This window comes from Tiliqua scincoides, chromosome 5 (assembly GCF_035046505.1).
Source record: "Tiliqua scincoides isolate rTilSci1 chromosome 5, rTilSci1.hap2, whole genome shotgun sequence".
In the NCBI taxonomy this organism is placed as follows: Eukaryota; Metazoa; Chordata; class Lepidosauria; order Squamata; family Scincidae; genus Tiliqua; species Tiliqua scincoides.
This window is the reverse complement of record NC_089825.1, coordinates 122659070-122676201: the sequence shown is the minus strand read 5'-3', so window position 1 is coordinate 122676201 and position 17132 is coordinate 122659070. Positions and strand designations below refer to the sequence as shown.

At 47.6% G+C, this 17132-nt stretch overlaps 1 protein-coding gene and 1 pseudogene across 1 annotated transcript; one reads left to right on the top strand and one right to left on the bottom strand.

The window, feature by feature from the left end:
• Nucleotides 1–3366: 3366 nt before the first annotated feature.
• On the top strand, nt 3367–16432 carry CORO1A (coronin 1A). The gene is made up of 11 exons (XM_066626977.1): nt 3367–3414; nt 4623–4825; nt 8439–8561; nt 9577–9706; nt 9835–10019; nt 11247–11366; nt 12620–12724; nt 13028–13173; nt 13467–13524; nt 13794–14009; nt 14729–16432. The coding sequence occupies exons 2-11, from the start codon at nt 4628–4630 to the stop codon at nt 14831–14833; spliced, it is 1386 nt and encodes a 461-aa protein (XP_066483074.1). The 5' UTR covers nt 3367–3414; nt 4623–4627; the 3' UTR covers nt 14834–16432.
• Nucleotides 10499–10620, bottom strand: LOC136654814 (5S ribosomal RNA; annotated as a pseudogene).
• Nucleotides 16433–17132: the final 700 nt, after the last annotated feature.

Here is a 17132-nt window from a genome sequence, read left to right as displayed (position 1 = left end):
GAAGGTCCATAGCCAGGGAGACAGGCCAGGGACAGACTGCACTTGCTCCTGGTCCGGAAGGGATTGTCACTCCCGGATTGGCCTTTTCAGCCACACTAGATGCTGTGCCAGAACCACCTTTCAGAGCGCGATACCAGAGTCTTTCGAGACTGAAGGTTGCCAACCAACTAGGTAGGATAGGTGGATCAAACCTGGAGAGGTACAGGATTGGTGGTGCTGGCATGCACCATATCCTATTCCCCTTCCTGGGCAAGATCTGCCAACACGGATCTACTCAAAATTGCACCCATGATGCATCAAGCACAGATCCAAGTAGATCCGTTGCTGTGACTGGAGAGTTCCCCAGGGCAGGAGGACAAATGTCTATTTACCTAGAGGAGACCTCTAGCAGCTGAAATTCCCTTCAGGATGCAGCAGGTGCCACTGCATAGGTGCAGGATAATTTTGCTAGGATTCCCAAGCAGATCCAAAGTGACCCAAGTGGCTACTGCTGCACTGGGTACCAGGTAGCAGCTGGAGGTCTCCTTGGGGAAAGCCCCAAGCCCTGCAATGGGGCTTCTCAAGTCTGCACTGGCTATTTTGCTGGCCTTCTGGCCTGATACAAAGGTCAGGATAACCACCCTCCTGCCTCAGTTACTCCCCCCCTGCCCTCCCCCCCACCCTCCTTCTGTCCTCTCCCTGCCCCCAGAGGCCACACCATTGCCTGGCAGTTGCACTGGCGCAAGCCCAGCACCAGTGCTTTTTACTCGCCAGTTGCCTTAAATGTGCTTTACAGCACATTTACTTCACCCAGCGCCAGCGCTGGCCCAGGTGAAGATTGGGCCCTGGGCTGTTACATTGTAAACTTTAGGTGAAATGTCTGTGAAATGCCAGAGTAACACCCTGAGACATTTCTGTGCCACACTCAGGCCGCAATCCTAACCAACTTTCCAGCACTGACATAAGGGCAATGCAACTCCAAGGTAACGGAACAAGCATTGCCTTACCTCGAGGAGGCTTCCATAACTGCCCCTCCCCAACTGTAGGATGCAGCACGTGCCCCACGGGCACAGCTATGCCAGTGCTGGAAAGATGGTTAGGATTGCACCCTCATATGTATACATTGTAAGCACAATGACCATTCACAACAGCAATCGTTGGTGATAACACAATTGTCCTAGGTCTTTTGTGCTAATTTAGTGTCCGGAATGGGACAAATCCCTGCTTGTGCTTGAGCTCTAAATGAAAGTGCTTTTCTTGAGTTGCATCAATTGAACTAAGAATTTGGGGAAGAAAATACTGCCTTTCTTTGAATTTAGAAATTTCTTTTTTCTTCCTTTTCTTCGAATACTTTAATTCATCTATTGTCACTTAGCTAACAAAAAATGACAAAACATTCCTGTGGCATATTAAAAGGCTAGCAATGATACTATAGCATGAAATGTTATAGGGAAGAGCCCTCACCTGATGTCTGCGAAAGCTCATACCACCACAATGAATGTAGTCAAATGTACAATGTCACAGGACTCTTGGTTGTTCTGACTGCAAAAAAACTAGAATGATCCCCTCACAATGCCCATCTGCCTACTGTGCCATCTGTCAGCAGGGCTACACAAAAATAATTAACCTTCCTAAGATAATCCAAATTCTGTGCAAGGCAAAGTTGAGATTTCTCAGAATTTGCATCATTTACACTGCATTTTTTTTTTTTTTAAATTCTTTTGCATAACAGATTCTGCTTCTGCTGGTCATGGGGAGGAGCAAGGAGCTGGGCAGGGCACATGCTTCATTCCCAGCAGTTGGTAGTGTGACCCAGCAGTTCCTCTGGCTTCCATGTTCTAAGAACAATGGTAGCAACTCTGGTGCAGTCATATTGCTTCATGCCCCCCCCCCCCAAGTTCTCTTAGCTGTAAGCAGGTTCAGGGGCAGCACGAACCAAATACAGTTTCCTCTGGATGAGAGAGAGAGAGAGACAGCCTGGGAGTCTTGATGTCTCTGTAATATTTGCTTTATAGACAAATCTCTTTCCCCTGGGGGCTGGGGATAAGAATAGGCCCTCAGTTTGGCTATACTTGTCGTAAGAGGCGACTAAACAGCCACCGGGTAGATGGGACTCGTTAGCCTGGGAAGGCAGCTCATCTGAGAGAAGGAAAACTCTGATCCCAAACCTCCACTGCCTTGTGGCTACATCCAGTTATGGAAAAGGCTTCAGGAGTCAACCTTGAGGCAAAATCCGGAGCCGGAGTCCCTGAGGCAGTTCATGGCTGAACACAGTCACGTTCTGGCAACTCCTGCGACGCCACTGGAACCAACCGTATTGGCCTCTGCCTTTCCATTGGACCATTTCAGTGACGTGGAGAGGGGGGATTTGCTGCATGGGAAACAGTCTATCCTCCATATCTACTTTACCCAGGCTTTGCGCACTGGAGAGGACACTCTGTTCCAGAACCACCATTCAGAGCGCGATACCATAGTCTTCCGAGACTGAAGGATGCCAACAACAGACAAATCTACTGCAGGCCGAAGGTCCTCCAGAGCAAGTTGGGCAGTGTCTCCCAGTCTGTCTTCATCTCCTAATTTCAGCTATCAATGCACACACTCTCCCACCCATTCCAACTGCAAGTACTACCTTTTCTCATACATAATCTGGTAATCCAGGGACACATTGGGACAAAATAACCCATTGATGGGGTCTAGACAACAAACTCACAACCACAACCAATAAGAGGTTCGATTTTCTGGAAACTGAATTGTGTTCCCAGTTCCACCTTTGGTTCCCACCCCCCCTTCTGTGGAACTTGAAGCTACATACAGCTCTGCCTCTTAGGAACATATGGATGTGGGAAGAGCAAAAAAACATATGGTGTTGAGGCATATGGTGTTGAATGTTTAGGAAGATAAAAGTGGCAATATCTAAAATGCCACCTGGAGTATCTCTCCTTTTTGACCAATGCTATGGGCAGGGTAGAAAGCCTCTGATCTGTGCAGAATGCTTCAGTCAGGAGAAGAGATCTGAGCCACCTAGAAGCTTACGATCCTTCTAGGCTTCTAGCCACCTAGAAGCTTACAAGTTGGTTCAATAAGGCATCTTTCTAGACCATTTTGGATCTTATCTTTCTCTAGCATCACTGCGGCAGCAACTGTCTGGAATGGAAAGGTGGAGAATATATGGCGAGGAGAGTCACAGAAGAAGCAAAAATGAAGAAAATGGATGGATGGATGCACAGAGAGAGAGAGAGAGAGAGAGAGAGAGAGAGAGAGAGAGAGAGAGAGAGAGAGAACGCTGACAAGCGGAGCTTCTGAGCTCAAGATGCTGGCCCTTTAAGAGACCAACCCTCCCAGCTCTGACAGTTCCAGGGCGATGGCTCCGTTAAAAAGCACTGAGCGGCTTCATCTCCAATTCATTGTGTGGCACATCCTCTACAGAGGCTGCAGGTGAGAGCTCAGGCTTGGGGTGGGGGGAAAGGGGCTTTGGGTTGAGATAGAGGGTGCCAGCAAATAGTGTAGGGGAGCTTCCTGCTTGCAGATCAGTGGGGGCTCTTGGATTGATCATTTGATCATGCCTGTAGCACTTTTGAACAAGCGGTGCCCATCCCTGATCTCATTCATCCTCTGCAGAGCCCTGTAAGGTAGAGAGATCCTGTTTATTCCCATTGTAAAGACTGGGAAATTGAAAGTGTTTCTCTCTTTCTCTTGGAAAAGCTGTATTGATACAGTGCAGCTTATGCTTTACCCTTGAAAGATTTTCTGTGTTTAAAATCAGGAATGCATTTTCCTCCCAGGTCAAATTGGCTAGCAGCCCTTGCAATGTGCAGTGTGTTTTCATGCTAGCACTCTAATAGTGCTTGATTTGGATCAAGGAGACCTGAGTTCAAATCCTTGCTCTACCATGAAGCACTTTAGGTGGTTTGGGGCAAGTTACTGTCCCAATCTACCTTGCTGGGTTGCTGGGGATAAAAGATAATCCTGTGCCTTGAACTTTGTGGAAGAAGGATAGATTTGATAAATATGTGAATATTGACTAACTTCCCCTCCCCCTATAAAGTCCCATTGAACCTAACAGGGTTTATTTCTGAGTAAACATACTTAGAATCAGGCTGCATTTACAGGAAGCAATGCTCTGCATGTCTACTCAAAAGGAAGTCCCACTGAATTCAGATAAGAGTGTATAAGATTTAAGCCTCAAACATTCTTAGAACAGGTTGCTTGCTCAGTGCTTGTGGAACTGTCTGCCTCCTGATCTTTGCTATTATCTGAATGATTGTGGTTTGACCTTTGTTTTTTTTTGCAGAATAGCTGTAGGGGTGCAAGTGGGATTTCACTCTTGGCAGAGTCTGCCAGGGCAAGAACTTGGGCTATATAAGGCTCTTGAGTTGCATGAAGCTGAAATGGTTACGTGTTGAAAGGCAGCCCAGAAAGTCCATGGACAAAACCAGATCTCCTAGGCCTAAGAGTGGTGACTGAGCTGCAGAGGCATTAGCATGTTTTGAGATGGCAGAAGTCGGGAGTTGGGTCTGCAGGGTGCCTCCAACACTTTAGGGGCCAGGATTTTGGTGTGGGGCTGTGCATGCACTGTTGGGGCAGGTACTACAAATGCTGTAATTGCCATGTGTACTTAGCTCTCTTTGTTGATTCTCTTGCAGGAACCATGAGCCGCAAGGTAGTGAGATCCAGTAAGTTCCGCCATGTCTATGGACAACCAGTCAAGGCCGATCAATGCTACGATGACATCCGTGTTTCCCAGATGACATGGGATGGGAACTTTTGCTCTGTCAACCCCAAATTCCTGGCCATTGTGGTGGAAGCCAGCGGAGGTGGAGCCTTCTTGGTCTTGCCATTGTCCAAGGTATCAGAATCCCGTTCAGTCCTCCTAAAGATGCCTCCATATGCCCACTTACTTTAGCCTGGGTCTCCTGCCATAATCGGATGCCTCTCAGCACCTCCCCTCCACAATAACAATATGCACAAATCTAACTTCAGGGTCCCCCTCCCTGCATATTTCCGGGGAGCCTGCTGGTGGTGGCAGGGAGGAGGGGCCAGAGACTTGTGAAACTGCCGAAACGGCAGATCTTTTGAAAGTTTTTTGCCCTTAAATGGCTTGAAGTTTGAACCTGCTGCGGAAATAGGGCCTTGAGAAAAAGGAAGTGGGTTTGGGGCAGGCAGAGGGAAGGAAATGGCGAGAGCAGTTGGTAATCATTGAGGTGCTGTGTCTACCCAAAGTTGTTCTTCCCCTCCCCTGTCCCAGGGAACCCAGGAGTCCTTACTCTTGCCTCCACCTGTGCTCTAAGTGATCCACAAATGGATGACAACAGGTCATGATCCTTGTCCTTCTCTAGGCCTGACACCCTTGTCAGGTCCCCCGCTGCTCCCTCCCAGGTTTCCCTCTCCCCATCCCTGCTTTGCAACACAGTTGCAGACTCCATTTTTCTCCCACCTGGCTGGGGTGTTTCAACCCTTTTCTCACTTTGTGGCCTCAGTAGCTGAGTTCTTTCATCAGCAAAATTGTACTCCTTGGAGGTTTAAGTAACAACTTGTGTAGGCTGGATTTGCAGATTCCATTCATAACCCCCACAATGGGCCATCATGTCTGTTTTTAGTTAGTAAGTTTAGATTTGGGTTGATGCTGTCCCAGTTTCCCCCACGATGAACTTCTGTTTGCCCCCAGGATACAACCATCTCATGACTCCAGTGTGACAGGGGAGTGAGGAGCGGATTCACACTCTTCTGAAACCAGAGCAACAAAATGGGGGGGAGGGAGGGGTGAGGATGTGGGGAGAGGCCATGTGACCATTGCCTAGGCCAGTGAGTCCAAGTCTGGTGTCGTGGCCATAAGCTCCCCTTTTGAGCTGGGCTGGTGGCTCTCTACATTGACCTGGTGCCCTCATTTTCTTACTGGACAGTTGCCCAGTTTCCTGCTCCAACTCGTTGATTGGCTAGGTGGGATAACTGGACCCCCTTGCAGGCAACGAGCAGGCAGTTCCTAGTCACAGTGGAAGAGGGAGGAAGATGGATTGCAGAGCTGGTATTGAAGGTGCTGGCAGGTTGGGGGCATAGCCTAGAGCAGGGGTCTCCAAACCCTGGCTGGGGGGGGGGCCAGATGCAGCCCGCAAAGTGCCTCTATCCGGCCCATGACCAGGCTCTGGTCCCCTGAGAGCCTCTGGCCCGGTTGACCAAACACAATCAGAGTTGTGCTGGTGGGGTGGGAGAATGGGGGTCCATTTAAGTGTGTGTGCTTTATTTCTTGGGCTGTGTTGGAGCTTGGAGAAATCCTGGACATTTGAGCCCATTCATTCATTTCAGTCATTCATCTAAGTTCCATCTCTCATGTATTTATTTAAATTTTATATTTAATCTTTTTTTCCGGCCCTCGACACCATGCCAGATATTTGATGCGGCCCTTCGGCCAAAAAGTTTAGAGACCCCTGGCCTAGAGCAGCATGACGACATGCAATTCCAATCTAGGGACAGATGGCAAATGTATTTGCCCATCTTCAGAGGATTATAAAGAATGGTATGAAGTTGCAGTTCCCCCATGGCTGCAGCCCCAGAAACCTAACTTGCTAGATGACCAGTGCAAAAACCATGCCTAACCTGTTCTTGTGCCTTTAACAACTTTTCAATGTGCAGAAATTCAGAGGTGAAGTTTTTCGCAAAACATCATTGCTTGCTAATGTGATTCAGCTTGCCAGGAAGTGCTATATAAATTGAACAGATAAAAATAGATGATGACAAGACGGGGCGATAATAATGCCTGCTGATCAAGCTGCTGCTAAAGACACAGGAGCAGGGGTAGGCTGAAAAGTTGGCAACCCTGCAGTTATTTCATGCTCTAAGTTGGAATTGTGGTTAAGCAGATTGTGCAGGTGTTTTAGGAAGAGGTGGCAAGTGTGTGCACTGCACACGAGCGCTAAGTACGGAAGGAAAGTGGTGTAGCTGGGAAAGAAGCAGAAAAGGGGATGAAGGAGCTTTGCAAACAAAACTTGATATGAATACAGAAATCCAGGTGCCCAATAACCACTTGGTGATTAAACTGAACCTGCCAAGCAGCAACTGACTTGTTGTGGGGGTTTCTCCTGCATCCTGTTTGGCTCTTAGAAAACAGTTAGTTCCTAAGTTTAAAACATATGCACACATGTATCCTGCTAATGAGGTTTCAGAGGGGTTGTGTGCATGCCCATAGGAGATTTTGGCTTATGCATACAGCAGAATAAGGAGATAAACTCATGAGATGATGAAGTGGACTGTACCAGGGCAAGTGAGAGATACCATTTTTGTCAGCTCTTGCCTTAAAAAAAAAATCCCTTCTAGTAGAAAACTAACACCGCAGGGAGAAAAGTTGTTTCCTAACCCTTTGTTTGCTGTGCTGGATTTCTAGTTACAAGGTCTGGATTTTTTATTTTTTTACAAAGGCAAGCATTCAGCATGATCACTCACCAGTAGCCCATTCTACAAGTTCAACGGTCTATCACCTCATTCCATTGTTTTTGTAAATCAGGCCCCCGGCCAAGAGTGTGGGGGTAAAGTGGACTGTATCCCTTTAGGCTGTAGGTTGTGATGCCTTTTTTTTTTTTTTTTAAGTGTAACTCTCCCCCTAAATTGAAAAAATAAAAATAATCAGCACATTGAGGAGAAGGGGTCTGGCCCAGCCTTCTTCCTGCCATGCTAGTTCTGCTGGTGCAGCAAATCTTTCATGTAGAAGAGCATTCAAATGGTGAGCCGTCACTTGTAGTCTGAAACGGAAGAAGCCACTCTACCACCTCATTCTGTTACCCGTCTAGACCAGGCCTTCATGTTTAGATCTTGAGTGGATTGGGATGTTTATACATTTGAGAAACCCCTATCTACAGGAAAAAGAAAACGGATTGTTGCAACCAGGATGTGTTGCAACAGAGCTGGGTTGTCTCTCTAACATAGGCAGCTGCCTCCTACAGAGTCAGTCCCTTGGTTCATCTAGTTCACTATGGCCTGTGCTGATTGGCAGGAGCTCTCCAGGGATTTAGACAAGTGTCTTCTCCTGTCCAAATTGGAGTTGTGAAGGGCTGAACCTGGGACCTTCTGCATGCAGAGCATGTAATCTGAGATATGGTCCCATGCCTCTAGAGGGCTTCCTGCTTAAATAGCCCCACATAGTCCACCACTACTGGAACTCTGAAACCATTTCTGCCTGTCCTCTGGCTGGTTAGGGCATAGGAAATATGACTATTTCACCTCTGAGTTGGAGAAAGCCGAATTGCCTGTTTGTTATGCGGCCAGTAGAGATCAACCCAGGTCACCTGTGTAATGCAGACATTGTGCTTTGACTTCTGAAAAAGCAGGTTTGTATAGAAAGATGGAGTATAAATACTTGGAAATAAATACACAAAAGTCACTGTGACATTTGAACAGGTGGGGAGTTCTGTGTATCATAAAGCTTGCAGATTCCTTGATCACTCTGCTGCGTTTCTCCCCTTGCCTTGCAGACTGGTCGCTTGGATAAGGCCTACCCTGTGGTCTCAGGGCACACGGCACCTGTGCTGGATGTGGAATGGTGCCCCCATAATGATCACGTTATTGCCAGTGGATCTGAGGACTGTAATGTTATGGTAAGCGGGTACTGTGGATGACAAAGGGGTATTGAAGCAGACAGGTGTGGAGCTGTACAGGCTGAGAGAGGGGTGGGAGGAGGAAAGTAGGTGGGGCTTAGAGGAAAATGGGTGGGGCTTAGAGAGAAAGGAGGCAAATGGGAAGACCTAAGAAGAACCGTGGATCAGATCAAAAGTCCTTTGAGGTCAGATTCCTGTTTCCCACAGTGACTGATCAGGTGCTTCTAAGACTGTAGGGGTCCTCCTCCATTGCTCCCCCCAGCAATGGATAATCAGTGCCTAGTCTGAACTTGGAGGTTCTGCATAACTGTCAGGACTGATAGCCATTCATAGACTTATCCTTCAGGAGTGTGTCTGTAAGAGCCTACACATAGCCTTTTGTCTATACAAAAAAGTTCAAGGCAGGGCCAGGAAGTATTTGCTGTCTACTGTAGGGAAGGCAGCAGCTGAGGGGCAGAGTAAAGGTGGGGCTTAGTGGTAGGGAAGAAGCCCAAGAAGCTAGCAGAGAAATGGCAGGTCAAGGATACAGGGAAGGGAGAGACAAAGCAATAGATGGGATTTGCAAAAGGAGTAGGGCCATAAATCAGAGGGTGGGACGCTGGGAACTGTGTGGGGTCAGAAAAGGATTTTGCTGGAACAGGGAAGAGAGAAGTCACACCAATTGAGGAGAGTTTGTCTGACAGGTGAGCAGGGCTGGTTTCTTGCTGTTTTCAAGGCTCTCACTGACTGAAACTCTCATGCAGTGCCACAGGTAATGCACAGGTGCAATCCAGGCCCTGCATCCCAGAATACTCTACAATGTTCCAAATGATCCTTCTTTGATTTCCCCCTCCCTCCCATGAAAAAAAAAATATTGTGGCCCCGAGCAATTGCCTAGGTTGCTTGTGGAGTCTGGGCGGTCCAGCAGGGCAGAGGAGGGATCACGGATGGGTCAATGAGCCGATGCTGGAAGGAGAGAAATGTCTCTTATTCCCATATCTCTGATATCCTCCTTCCCCGCATCTTTTCCTTTCAGATCTGGGCAGTGCCTGAAGGTGGACTTACACGACCTTTGAATGAACCCCTGGTGACCCTTGAGGGCCACTCCAAACGGGTGGGGATTGTCGCGTGGCACCCGACAGCCCAGAACCTCCTGCTGAGTGCAGGTAATAAGCAGTGGGCACAGACCCTGGCAGAGGGTCACAGTCATGGTCTGTGACCCTTTTCTACCCATTGCCTGGCAGACCATCACATCTTCAAATTGATGGTCTTACTCTTATGCCCTTTCCTACAGGCTGTGACAACGTTGTGACAGTCTGGGATGTAGGCATTGGGCAGGCGTCGCTGTCACTGGACGAGCTGCACCCTGACGCCATCTACAGTGCAGACTGGAACCGGGATGGGTCCTTGCTCTGCACAGCATGCCGGGATAAGCGCGTTCGGATTTTTGACCCACGTAGGGGGGGCGCTGTTGCTAACGTAAGTGCCAGTTGCAAGATGGGAGGGTGTAGATCTGACAGTGCTGGGAGGGGCAGATTCGGACCAGCAGTGAGTGCCATCAGTCTTCATGGTGCTTTACAGAGTGAATAGACAGGTCTCTGCCCTGAGGGGCTTACAATCTAACAAACAAGGGAGACAACAGTGGCAGAGAAGCAGGGGCAAATAGGAAAACATGCCTTTGTTTCAGTTGCATGCATGTAACTTAAGTGACAGGGGGGAGGAGATAAAAGCACAAGGGTGGCGGCTTTGCAGAAAAGGATGGGTTTTAAGAAGAAATTTGAAGGAAGTGCGTGAGGAATCATCCCCCAGGTGTTCCAGGAGGCAGTTCAAAGCATTGGGGTAGTTGGTTTCTGGTGAGTAAAATAGGTTTTCAACCCAAGTCTTACTGAACACAATGGGGTTACTTTTGAGTAAAGTTGGTTGGTTGGCAACCTTCAGTCTTGAAAGACTAGGGTATAAGCCTACAGCACCCGGTATTCCCAGGTGGTCTCCCATCCAAGTACTAGCCAGGCCTGACCCTGCTTAGCTTCTGAGATCAGACGAGATCAGGCATGCGCAGGGTAACAGTATAACACCAATTTCAAACACCTCTAGATGTGGGGCAGCAAGAGGAAAAGGACAGAGTCAATTGAGGGGGTGGGAGATCCTTGGATGGTGCTGGCCTTTGCTTATTTATTCAGAACTGAGTCCCACTGTGTTCAGTAGAACGTACTCTCAGGTGAATGTAGGATTGCAGCCTTCAAGAAACATGAGCACGCAACATAGTGTTAATCAGTTCTCAGGCCTTAGGAAAAATGATGGCCTAGATATCAACATGTGCCCTTAGGCAAATATCTCAGTTTGCTTTCTGCTGAGTATGATTGTTCTTCTTTAAAAAAAGTTCTGAATGCAGTACTGGATTGCTTCCGTTGATGACATCACTGCTCCTTCTCTAGGAGACGTCCCAGAGCTCTGCTCCCCACCCCCCACAACATCACTGGTTGTGTCTTGGTTGGAGTTAAGTGCCAATGAGGAAATACTTTAAAAGTCAGTTTCCTGACCCTTATTGTCTTAATTGGAACAGAAATAAAACACTGGTCCCAAAGAGAATTGGCTATTGGCACACCTAAATCCGTTTTCCAGCATGCTTTGTGTGCTCGACGATAGAATTCAATCAACAATTTATGTTGAGGACACCTCTGAGGCCCTCTTGCATCTCTCCATCAGGAGCTGCCACGTCCTCATGAAGGCTCCCGTCCTGTCCGGGCAGTTGCTGTGAAGGATGGAAAACTGCTGACGACTGGCTTCAGCCGCATGAGTGAGAGACAGGTGGCGCTGTGGGACCTGGTAAGGGAAACAAATAAGGACGGCGTCCTGGGCTGACTTCGCCCCCTGACTTTTAGGCATCTAAGGGCCCAATCCTATCCAACTTTATAGCTCTGGTGTAGCCATAATGCAGCCCCTTGGTAAGGGAACACATGTTCCCATACCTTAAGGAGGCCCCAGTGACTGCCCCTCCACCACAGGATGCAGCTCACACCCTACTGGCACAACTGCACCAGCACTGGAAAATTGGATAGGATTGGGCCCTTAGTTGCTCCTTTGCTATTGATATTGTGGGAATGACCTTCTTCCATAGGTTGGGAGATAGGCAATTGTGCACACCCCAGCGGAGAAGGGGCTTCAACAAAGGATCTTAGATGCTGGAGGGGAAAAGTATGTGAGCCTTCAGAGCAGCAGGCAGCACACAAACTGTCACCATTTACAAAATCAAAATATTTTCTGTCAGTCTGGGCAGGCATTAGGGTTGAGGGGGTATCCTTTGTGTTTTTACTGGAAACTTGAAAGCAAATCTTCTCCGAGTGACTATAAATCAGAAATTCTAACTGTCTTATTTAGAAGGAGAAAGATGTTGCTGCTGTGACACAATCAGGTGTCAGAAATTTATGTTGATCTACTGCAAATCCTCCAGCCATTTACCAGTGCAGTCCAATCTGTCTTCTGCCCACATGTGGGATGCTTGCAAGTGGAGTGGCTGGGAATTGCATCTCATAAATCAGTAATGATGTCATGGACACTCTTCACTCTTTGGTGCTTCTGCAAGTCACTCCTCTATTTCTGGGATCCACCAGCCACTAGGAGGTGGTGAAAGATCTTTAAGGCTTAGCATTTATATTGCACTTCAGAGTGTTCAAATTGCTTCACTGTCTTCATTTCAACATTGCTTACAATGATCCTGCAAGGCAGGCCAGTTGTTATCCTAACATTACAAGTGAACGTGGGGATGGGGTGGCCTAGTGGCTTTCTTCAGGACATCTAGTCCCTGGTAGAGGTGAGAGTTGAACTTGGGATTTTCTAGTGCAAAGCCGAGTCTTCTGGTCATCACCATGCCATGGAACCTTCAATTCTGATTTGTACTTTGCGCACTAGCAGAACCAGTTAGTCCAAGAGTGCAGGTGCAACTGCAAGGGAAGGCACCTGTGTCTCCCGCAGAAATATAATTACTTGTGGGCAGCTTCTTCAGCGCCGTCTTCTAGGCCTCAAGCATCTCCTTTGTCTCTGCTCACCTGTACTTAACTCACTCTCTCTTTGTCCTGTAGAGGAAGCCTGACGAGCCATTGACCCTCCAAGAGTTAGACACAAGCAGCGGGGTCCTGCTTCCTTACTACGATCCTGACACCAATGTGGTTTACCTGACTGGCAAGGTGAATTCTAGGTGGAGGAGGCTGGCAGGGTCTGGTCTGGAGAGAGAACTTTGGAGCTGTTGGCCAAGATGCCCCTTTGGAGTGTGTGCCAGCAGCAGACATGCGTCAAAGAGGTTGAGATGATATACCAGAGGGGAGGATGTTTTGGTTGTTTTGGTCAAGGAGAGTAATTGAAACTGGCTTTTACGAGAAGGGAAAAACCTGTCATCCCTCTGAAAGTGTTTGAATAGGGAAGAAGGTTACTGCTGGGAAACATAACAAGGAGGAGGAAATAAGCATCCAAATTTACCTCCTTCACTGCAGGGCGACAGCAGCATCCGCTATTTTGAGCTCACGGATGAGACGCCTTTTGTGCACTACCTGTCCATGTTCACCTCCAAGGAGTCACAACGAGGAGGGGGATGGATGCCCAAACGAGGCCTGGATGTCAGCAAATGCGAGATTGCCAGGTGTTTTTATGTATTTATTTGTTACTTTGTAATCCTACCCTTCCTTCTAGGGAAGGAATTTATATTCCTTGTGGCAATGGTTAGGTTGCGACTGTGATTGGATTAAGATCATCATATGAATTTTGGGGCTGACCAGAGATTTGAACCTGGTTCTAAGCTGACACTCTAACGGAGAGTCATTCTGGGCCAGACATTACATTCTGGGCATTACAGAATGCCCGGCCCTCTTGGTTTTGGGGATTAGGCCTTCTCCCTTCCAAAGTGTTACTCAAACTGCTTCTCATCTCTTCCAGGTTTTACAAACTCCATGAGAGAAAGTGTGAGCCCATTGCTATGACAGTGCCTCGGAAGGTAAACCCAGATTCTTGGTTTCTGTGGGGATTGGGGGGGGGGGAGAGAAAAAGAGCAGACTAGGCATAAGCAGAGAAGCCAAGAGCCTTGGGTTTTCAGTGAGGGGAGAAGGCCCTTAAAGCGGTAAGTCTCAAATTGTGCTTTGCAAAAAAAAAAATGGCTAAAATAATAAAAGTCACTTGTGAGCTTTCCTCTCCTCTAAACACTAGAAAGTGGCTTGTTCTTTGCACCCCCACCCCTGAGCCAGGTTCGTCATGTTGCTTTTGCAGTCAGACCTGTTCCAAGAAGATCTATATCCTGACACAACTGGCCCAGATGCTTCACTGACATCAGAAGCCTGGCTATCAGGGAAGAATGCCGAACCCATCCTCATCTCTCTCAAAGATGGTTACACTCCCCAAAAGACTCGAGAATTCAAGGTCAACCAGACCCTCCTCCAAGGGCCAAAACGAAGCCAGGTGTGCCACGAAGGAGCATCTCATGGGGTAAGAGTCTCTTGACACCTTTCAGCAGCTATGAGTCATGATGGCTATACACAGCCTCCATGTCCAGAGGCAGTGTACCTCTGAAGATTGGTTCCTGGGGAGCAACAATTAAAGAGGTAGGGTGGTGGACTAGACACACCTTTGGCCAGATCCAGCTGGGCTCCACCCTTTACCATGTAGTGCCTTTTACATACATGGCACTTTGCAAACAATGAGAGGACAGCCTCCTGCCCCAAGAAGCTCCTAGTCTAGAAAAAAGGTATAAGCGGTGGGGGCAGAGGAATTAAGGGGAAGTGGAGATTGCAAAGAACAGGGAGTTATTTCAGTTCCGCATTTCAGATTTACAGCCCAATCCTATGCATGTCTACTCAGAATAAATAATAATAATAATAATAAACTTTATTTATATCCCACCCTTCTCCCTAAAAGGGACCCAGGACGGCTACCCAGAAGTAAGTCCCATTAGTGTCAGTGGTGCTTACTCCCAGGAAAGTGTGGATAGGATTGGGCTCTTAGTTGTAGTGCCTTTGCAAAACTATGAAGGATTGGGGGATTTGTTATTTTGGAAGACCACCCAAAAATCTTGATTGGGGGGCATCAACAGAGCGGGGAGAGTGGTACTGAGATTTTGGGGTGGGGGGAGATCTGGACTGAGGGGCATCAGAAGAAGTAGGGGAGACAGCTCAATGCAGTGAAGGTCACCCTGTGGTCTCTTGCAGGGCCCGGCTTTAGAGCAGCTCTCCGAGGACCTGAAGCGGCTGCAAGCCACTGTTTCAGAGCAGGAACGACGCATCGTGGAGTTGGAGCAGCTTGTGAAGAAATAGGCCTCCCCTCCTCTAGCCCTGTTTCCTGTTTCCCCATCCGTCATACTGGACTTGGTTTCTTTGGTCTTTTAAAAAACCCTTCAGTTTGTACCTTTTCCCCATGGGTGGATCCTCAGGGCATTATTAAGTTCCACCCACTCCAAACTCAGGGCAGAAACCAAAGCCAGCTGTGAGAGGTGATGGTGGGACAGTTTATTACATCACACCCACACACCCCACTGCAACTTGCTGGTTTCAGACAGGCTCCTTTTCCAGCTAGCCTGGCTGTGCTCAATGCATCAGACAACTTCTTGCTATGTCCCTGTGAAATCAGGCAGCCTTTCATATACAGTTCATGGTCCCCTTTCCCTGCCACTCTTGAGCATTTTTCTCTCTGGCTGTTTCCCCCAGAACTTCTTCTGGAACTGCTGTAGGGATCATCCACTTGCTTTACCCTGGCTTCCTGTTTATTTGTGACAGTGAATCAAGTAATTGTTTAGATTGATGGATCATCAAGGTCATTTTAAACTAAATGGTGCACTCAATTAACAGGGCAGCAGATGCTTTTAAAAACAGTAATTTCTATTACAAGCACTGGTAGCAGCTGCCATGTTGTGTGGGGGAAATGCCTCTTCCAACACAATACCTGCTGCAGAGTATTGTTGAAAGAAGCAATACTTTTTAAAAAAGCAGTATCAAATGCAGATTTAGAGCACAGTCCTGTGCATGTCTACTCAGAAGTAACTCCCATTGTGCCAGATGGGTCTTACTGTCAGGCAAGTGTGCATAGGATTGTAGCCTGCATCAGTCAAAACTCACAGAATTAAGATCGCTTTAAAACACCAGACAATGGTAGTTGTAGCTCTTTTAGCCTAGTAATGGTTGGGTGTTGATATCTACACCTTCTTGCAAGCTCTGTGGAGCCTTCCAGACAAGGTGGACTGGAAATATAACAATCAGAAGGACTCATGTGTCTAACCAGAAGTGCCTGTGATATGTCAAAAGACATGCATACAGAGGCGTGATCCTAAATGAGATGGCAGTTTACAGAGAGGAAGCAGCCAGCTCTCTCTCACCAAAGATCACTCTCAGCATCAGTTTGCATAATAGCTGCTTGTGAGGCAAGTCACGTTTGGGGAAGGGCAGGACGTTTTCAGTGGGAAAACAGATCCAGAAAAAGCTGGCTGTCCTTCCCTGTATACCTGATGCAACTGCTTTTTTGCAAAAAGGGCATCTTCGGTTAGAAGCATGCCTCTTCAGCATGCATTCTTGCAAGTGTGCATCTAGCCCCTAAGTAAGCTGGATTGTTAGCCTGGCTATCCAACCCACTTAAATAGCATACCTCTTTAGGCATTGTCAGAGGGCAGTAAACAATCAAATTAAGCAGCTCTCTCCACCACCAGAGGGTGCCACACCAACCCACACCCTCCAACATTTTTTGCTACTCGAGGGGAGTACTCCACTCACTTGCTATTTTTCACCAAGCTGCTGCCTGTATTCAGCTTTTTCAATCTTCCTTTCATCGAACTCATTCATGGCCATACTTTGCAGAAAGGCAACATTTTATATCTGGATATGGTTCAGCTGGCGTCTGTCTCTTTTAGGAGAGGGGCAACTTGAATAAAGTCTGTAAATATCACAAATAGTGCTTCTTTGAGTCCAAAGCGGAGGATAACTAGGACTATCTTATCACAGAAGTATTTTTAACAAACAAATGGGGGTGGGAAACAGGATTTCTCACAAACACTGATTTCCATAGTCACAAAAAAATCACCTCCCACACCCTTCAATTATGTAAAAAAAGTTCAATCTGAACCATTTTAACTTGTCTGTGAATAAATCCTACTGAACTATTTTTCCAGATTTCCCCAACAGTATGCTGGGAGAAGACCATAAGACAAATGGTAAGAACATATGCTTGCAGAAGGTGCCAGGTTCAGTCCTTGGCATCTTTAGCTGGCAGGATCTCAAGTGGTAGGGCTGGGAAAGACCGAGACCCTGGGGGGCTGCTGTCTGTCCGACAAGACAGATAACGGACCAAGGTCTTAATATATAAGCCTAAACAAGAAGATTGGGAAGGGTTAGAGCAGTGGTTCCAAAACTGTGAGCCGTGGCTCTCTGGGGAGCCACAGAATGCTTGCACAAAACCTGCCGCCCTATACAATGTATAGGATTGTAGCCCTAATGGGGAGCTGCGGCCAGTGGACCAAGCTAGTGGACCGAGGTCAAGGGAGTTGCCAGCCGAATAAGGTTGGGAACCACTGGGTTAGAGGACCAGGCTGGCTCAGACCAGAAAGTCAGCAAGTAGAATTGACAGAAA

What these genes read in the sequence shown, in the direction of transcription:
- CORO1A (XM_066626977.1), top strand. Translation starts at nt 4,628, where the DNA reads ATGAGCCGCAAGGTAGTGAGATCCAGTAAGTTCCGCCATGTCTATGGA. An exon ending in GGGGGGGCGCTGTTGCTAAC is followed by an intron (nt 10,020 to 11,246) that starts GTAAGTGCCAGT and finishes TCTCTCCATCAG; the next exon opens with GAGCTGCCACGTCCTCATGA. An exon ending in CTATGACAGTGCCTCGGAAG is followed by an intron (nt 13,525 to 13,793) that starts GTAAACCCAGAT and finishes TTGCTTTTGCAG; the next exon opens with TCAGACCTGTTCCAAGAAGA.